Here is a 7,266-nt window from a genome sequence, read left to right on the forward strand (position 1 = left end):
ATCTACTACTTCAACCGAAGTTCGTCTGTCAGTCGAAGTTGCACATTTAGTCGGGACTCATAGAGCGCAATATTTACTTAGTTTGATTTAGATTTAGTTTGAAAACAGCCCCTTACCTTCTGTTGCCTGCTGTTTTTACCAAGTTAATCCAATTGCCGACTTTGCCGGAATTCACAGCACACGACCTATATCATTATGTAGTCAATGCCGTCTCTTCTCCTTACACCGGGGCTGATTCAAAAGCTTGTCGCTGGCTGAGTCTCTGGGACGAGATGCTACGCTCACGCCGGGGGACAATATACCTCGTAATGCAAAGGTAAAACTTGTTTATCATGCTAACTGACTTATTTTTAAATAGTCCGTTCTATATTGAAACACTGTGATGATGTTATGTTACTATGTTTACTAGCATGGAACAAATGGCTATCGTAATGGCAAGCTATGCAATAATTTGATGAATATGACTCCGGCTCCAGAGTGAAAAACTCCAAGCACAAAGACGAAATCCCCCATTATTAAACAGTCAAATGCACTTAATAGTTTTGAAGAAGGTGCATTTTAAAACCAATCTCTGTGTATCTGCAGTTGGAGTGGACGCTAACTATCTGGCTCGTTAATGTGATTTGAAACACGCAATTCGACTCCTCTGTTACAATCTTTGTTAGAGTGTACGTTTACTACTAAAATGTATGAACATTTATCTACTAACCTCGCAAAAAAACTATCGCTGCTAATCCGTGAATACTTTGTGGGCTGCCAGTCCTTTCTGTCGATTGCTGCTATCAATCGACGTCTTTTGTCTTTATTAGTAGGTATGCGATAAAAAGTAACATTTGGTTTACTCCTTTGTCTGTCTGTAGAACCGAGCGCACAGCAAGATATGACCATTTCATAAGACCCTGAGTCCTTACCGGATGACCGAGCTTCTCACCCTATCTCTAAGGGAGAGCCCGGACACCCCGCGGAAGAAACCCACCTCGGCCGCCTGCATCCGGGATTCCGTTCCCTTGGTCACGACCCACAGCTCGTGATCACAGGCAAGGGCAGAAACGCAGATCGACTGGCAAATCGAGAGCTTCGCCCTTCGGCTCAGCTCCTTCTTTACCACAACTGACCGATACAGAGTCCGCATCACTGCAGACGCAGCACCGATCCGCCTGTCGAACTCCCGCTCCATTCTGTTCTCACTCGTGAACAAGACCCCAAGATACTTGAACTCCTCCACTTGGGGAAGGATCTCATCCCAGACCCAGAGAGAGCATGACTGAGGACCATGATCTCGGATTTGGAGGTGCTGATCTTCATCCCAACCGCATCACACTCGGCTGCGAAACCGCTCCAGTGAGAGTTGGACCACGTCATCTGCAAAAAGCAGAGATGCAATGCGGAGGCCACCAAACCGGACCCCCTCAACGCCGTGGCTGCGCCTAGAAATCCTAGAGGGCAAAATTGCTTAAAATGATCTCCCGTTTGCAAAAAACTTTGAAGCCCCTATGAGCATCCTAAAGAAACCTGTCCGGTCTATCCGGTCAGTCGTGCTCAACCCTCAGTGACTCGATGAACAAATTTCCTCCATGATGACCTAATTTCTACCTCACAGCATAGTTCAGCCAGTCTCTGTCCCATCACTCTCATCACGCCCTCAATCCATCTCGTTCTTTGCCTTCCGTGCCTCCTTCCTCCTTCTACCTTACCCAGCATGATACTTTTCTCCATGCTATTGGCTCGCATCACATGTCCAAAATAAGTCAGTTTGTGCTTCAGTGCTTTTGATTCCAGGGACGTTTTTGGAGAGGCATATTTTATCACTAAAGCATTAGATACCTTTTCTGTCCAAGATATTCTCAGGACTCGTCTCCAGCACCACATCTCAAAGGCATATATTCTATATTATATATATAAATATATGCAGTTTGTACATAAATTAACATGCATACATCCCAATATTTTGAATTAATAAAAAATAAAAATAATTTGAAGTTCTTTTGTCAGTTTGAATTTTGCTGCTTTTGCTGATGTTTTAAAGTTTTGTCGAGGTACCGTTTCAGTACCGATATCGAGTTATTTTATGTAGGTATAGTTTCGAAGTCAAAATTTTGGTATTGTAACAACACTAGTATGTATGTATGTATGTATATATATGTATATATATATATATATGTATGTATGTATGTATTTATATATATGTATATATGCATATATATTAGGGGTGTTAAAAAAAATTATTCGGCAATATAGCGCGATATTACAGCGCACAATTCTTGTATCGATTCAATATGCAGCCGCATCGATTTTTAAAGATAACATTTTGATGGAAATATTCAACAAAATGTCTTAATTAGATTTAGGATTTACACTTTAAGCATGGAAGAATGTTATATTAATGGAACATTAAGCCTTAAAATTTGATTTGTTAGTTTGTTACAGTGGACCTGTGTTTACAGAGGACTTACAACATTCTTATACTATCTTGAAGGGCGGTACCACACAGTTTCCAGTAAACAAAAAAAAAAGATTTCATATTGAAGTATCATCAAGGACATACCCACAAAGTAATGGAATGGAACATACCAGCATGGTAAGCAACAACTAACCAATACCAACAATGATAAGAAAGAGCCAGTGCAGGGCAAATAAAACTAAGCCCTGCCCTCTTGATACTGTGACCAGATCATGTGTTTGTAAGATGCTTTAAAGCTACAATTGTTTCGATATTGCTTGTGGCGTGTATGCGCGCGTCAAATGGCCATTTATCCACTAGCACAGAGGTGGGCAATCTCGGTCCTCGAGGGCCGGAGACCTGCAGGTTTTAGAGGTTTCTCACTTCTAACACAAGCTGATTCCAATCAACAGGATCGTTATCAGGCTTATGCAGGGCTTGCTGATGAGCTGATCATATATCAGCTGTGTTGGAGAAGGGCAACATGCAAAACCTGCAGGACTTCGGCCCTCGATGTCACAAATCTGCACTAGCAGGTATGTGCAGAATCCCCTTATCAGTCACACTGGTGACAGGAAGGCAATATCAAACATATGCCGTAACGCCTCTGCCTCACAATCTTTTTTAAATTAAATTTATGATGAAAGGCATTCTGTCATGTTAGAATAATTTCAAATAAATCAAAGTGTGTCAATTGTGCTTCTTCAAACCTCCATCACAAGAAGGCGGCAGCAAACTTCAACACATCTAATTGGGGTTTTTTTCCGATAAAGAACAAGTGGTAGCCTACAGTTGACGTGTTGGTTAAAACCTAGAATAAAAAGAAAATCTAAGAATTCTATTGCTTCGGAATGTTTAACCTTCAGTGTCACCATCACACATCATTGGTGGGAGTAGACGTAATTTCACAAAATCTATCGTTCAGTCTGATTACATTTCGTAAGATTCACTTTGTGAATAATTTTTTTTATATTACACCATCAATTAATACTCGAATAACTTTCAATCAATAACTCAATCATATATATATATATCCATCTACACTCTTATTTTGGAGCACGTCACCGGATGTAGAGAGATGAACGTGATTCGCTGCACCGATGAACAATATTGTCAGAAAATGTCGAGTTAATGTACAGGAAAACTAACCATGTTTCTTAATCGTCCAAATGCAGTTTGAAGATTTATTTTTTTTATACACGCAATTAAATCTATTGTTAAACGTGTTACTTTAGATAATATTTTAATAGAGTATTTCTTTTTCCGTGACACGAGATTTGGCCAACTGGAGTTGCCGTAGAATTCACGTGATAGAACATATATTCCATTCCAGGCTGCTTTACGTAGCTACACACGCTTCACTATATAATTCATAATAATTCATCCTGAATTCGTACTGAACCAACTTAAACGTCGACACTGTGCGTCCGTTACTGCTTTATTGAAGTCAAACATAACTGTTACATTTCGTGTGTGGTTAAATTCATATCAAACAGTGCTCGTCGAAATTTCTCGGCCCTGTTTAGCTTAGCTTATCTTACTTTCGCTTAGCTTGGCTTGCTAGCCGCCAAATAAGTAGACGACGAGGTGTCTGTTATCGACAAATTGGCTTAGCAGGCATAAAGTGCCGTGAATATCATGTGAAAATGTACGCAAGAACGAACGTCAAGTACGAAAAGGAGCTTTGTGGCGCACAAGAGGAGAACGAGCGACAACTTCCACTGCTGGACGCTGTTTGCAAGCAACCTCGAGGTGTGTTCAACAGAGCAGATTTGTCACTTGTTTATTCCGTACTTTTCAACAATATGTCTGTATTTATTTCGAACTTTGTTACGTTTACAGTTTTTCTCAGTGTCTTTGGTACATTTCCCAGATCAGAATTTAATGTCTCAGAACTACTTGTTCAATTTTCACATCACTGTGTCACTTGTACACAGCAAAAAGCAGTTTCTCTTTTTTTGAACTGCTGTATGCAAATGATTATGAACAATTTACTTCTGTTTCCTACAATATAATTTGCTTATGATATGTTCATACTTGCCATCTTTGGGTTGTGAAAAAATAGGGAGATCTTTTGTTACTTTCGGACAAATCATTGTGACAGTTTCAACATAACAATTTCCAACATATATTTGTTACATCCGAAAAGAAAAAGGGCTGACGGGATGAAGCCAAAGCTTATTCATTCCAATCCCCAGAATACATGTAAGACGCAGTTATCAATGTGTTGAACCTGTCTATAATTATTCTGTGAAGCGAGTGCATATTTACAAGATTTTTTATTATTATTTTTTTTTGTAGAACATCGTTATGGAGTTTTGGGGGAAAATAGATTTATTAATTTTTTAGCCCACATTGCCCACCCCTAATCTTTATTTTACAATTATGCTGATTTTGTGATTGTGTAGTGTAATAATTGAAATTGTAAGCAAATTTCGATTATTGCACAGCCTTAATACTGACGATACACACCATTTGCCAGCTTTGTTATTCTTTTACTCATGTGGCCCATGTGATAATCTTAAAGATGAAATACATAGCATCACAATAAAGTGACTTTACCAAACCATGTGTATCTTGTGTCCCACAGACGTCAGTGAAAAATATCTATCTAAATGTCCTAAGCGGCAAGAGCCAGAGTTCCCTGGCGTAAAAGAGGAGGACATGGAGGCTCTTCAAGTTAAAGAAGAAGAGCAGCCGCAGCCGCCCAACATAAAAAAAGAGGAGCAGCTGCCACCATGCATTAAAGAGGAGGAGGATTTTACGGAGTTGCCCGTGACTGGTGTCAATTTGAAGATTGAAGATGATTGTCAATATGAAGAGAACAAAGGGGCGGAGCCTCCAAGCACTAGCTCAAGACAACAGATAACAGAAGGTGATGATGACCACCGTGGAGGATCACAAGCAGATAGCTGGTTAGCTCCAATGTCAGATGATGAAGACACGTCACACTCTCCTCACACTGATGACTATGAACAGTCTGACAGTGATGTGACATGTCACACTGACAGCAAACCTTGGAAATGTTCTCAGTGTGGAAAAACTTTTGGCTACAAGCATCAATTGAGAAAACACGTGATTGGCCACACTGGTGAGAAACCCTTTGCTTGCTCAGTTTGTGGCCAGAGTTTCTCTTTGAAGGGAAACTTAAAACAACACACAAGAACCCACACTGGAGAGAAGCCTTTTACCTGCTCAGATTGTGGTAAAAGATTTACTCAGAAGAGAAGCTTAAAAAGACACACAAGAACCCACACTGGAGAGAGGCATTTTGGCTGCACAGTTTGTGGTCAAAGTTTTTCTGAGAAGGGACACTTAAAAAGACACATGAGAACCCATACTGGAGAGAAGCCTTTTACCTGCTCAGTTTGTGGTCAGAAATTTGCTGTGAATGAAAATTTAAAAATACACACAAGAACCCACACTGGTGAAAAACCTTTTGCCTGCTCAGTTTGTGATCAAAAATTTTCTCACAAGGGAAACTTAAACATACACACAAGAACACACACTGGAGAGAAGCCTTTTGCTTGCTCAGTTTGTGGCCTAAAATTCTCTGAGAAGGGAAGCTTACAAGTACACACAAGAATCCACACTGGTGAGAAGCCTTTTGCCTGCTTATTTTGTGGTCAAAGTTTCTCTCACAGGGTAAGCTTAAAAATTCACACAAGAACCCACACTGGAGAGAAACCTTTTTCTTGCTCAGTTTGTGGTCGAAATTTTTCTCAAAAGGGGAAATTAAAAATCCACACAAGAACCCACACTGGAGAGAAGCCTTTTACCTGCTCAGTTTGTGGGCAACATTTTTCTCAGAAAGGATACTTAAAAAGACACACAAGAACCCACACTGGAGAGAAGCCTTATGCTTGCTCAGTTTGTGGTAAAAAATTTGCTGTGAATGAAAGCTTAAAAAGACACACACAAAAATCACACTAGTGAGAAACCTTTTGCCTGCTGAATTTGTGGTCACAGTTTCTCTGAGAAGGGAGACTTAATAAAACACAACAACCCATCCTGGAGAGAAACCCTTTGCCTGCTCAGTTTGTTGTCAAATATTCCCAAGTAAGGCTAAAGCTAAGAGGCACAAGTGTGCTGGTGAGAATAGCAGTGATTAATGAAACTTGATATGATCTCATTTATGAATTTACATTTAAAATGGTGCACAAATCATGTCTACCGCTAAATGAACGAATGATTTGTGTACTTGTGTATTGTATGTGTCTTGACTTACCCTATTTTGAAATGTAATTTGTTTTAAAATGTTACATCAACCTGACAAGGGGCTGCAGATTATCTGACGGCTACAATCTGGCATGTTTACATGTAAATGCACATTCCTATGCACTCTGCCTTTATATGTATTTTTTAAATCACATTTTCCACATTTAATATTAAAGGTAATTACAATGACATTGAATTTAAATAATCTACATTTTTGTGATCTATTTGCAAGTGTTGACAATTAGCACTTGTGCCAAAACACTGCGATGTATATAGTTTGCCCCTTTTTTCGTGTGAAGTTCATACCCAGTAAGTGAATGAATGATTGATTGCAATTGACTTTGGAGAAACTGATTTATTGTGGTGAGATAAAAAAAATAAAGTGTACCTGAATATGATCCTGAATAAAGTACTGCTCTTCACATGATTTTTCTCTCCATGACGTGCGCACACTTGACTGAAAAGGTGGCGCTTTTGAAATCAGAAGTCAAGAATAAAGGATTGTTCAGTTATTTAAATTGGGGCAAAATGTCATCACTATTTATTACCTTGCATTTTGAAATTTTGGTACAGATTTTAGCGGGGATCGTGCAAAAATATAAAATGGC

The 7,266-nt window shown here is 39.4% G+C and overlaps 1 protein-coding gene across 1 annotated transcript; it reads left to right on the forward strand.

Annotated features, from left to right (window-relative positions):
• Window positions 1-3,600: 3,600 nt before the first annotated feature.
• LOC147157153 (uncharacterized) lies at window positions 3,601-7,056 on the forward strand. Its single transcript, XM_086064044.1, has 2 exons — window positions 3,601-4,192; window positions 5,031-7,056. Exons 1-2 carry the CDS (start codon window positions 4,087-4,089, stop codon window positions 6,371-6,373), a joined length of 1,449 nt encoding a protein of 482 aa, XP_085920170.1. The 5' UTR covers window positions 3,601-4,086; the 3' UTR covers window positions 6,374-7,056.
• The last annotated feature ends 210 nt before the right edge of the window (window positions 7,057-7,266 follow it).

The sequence above is a fragment of the Leptonotus elevatus genome, chromosome 20 (genome assembly GCF_054856555.1).
Source record: "Leptonotus elevatus isolate MCC_2025b chromosome 20, RoL_Lele_1.0, whole genome shotgun sequence".
Taxonomy (NCBI): domain Eukaryota; kingdom Metazoa; phylum Chordata; class Actinopteri; order Syngnathiformes; family Syngnathidae; genus Leptonotus; species Leptonotus elevatus.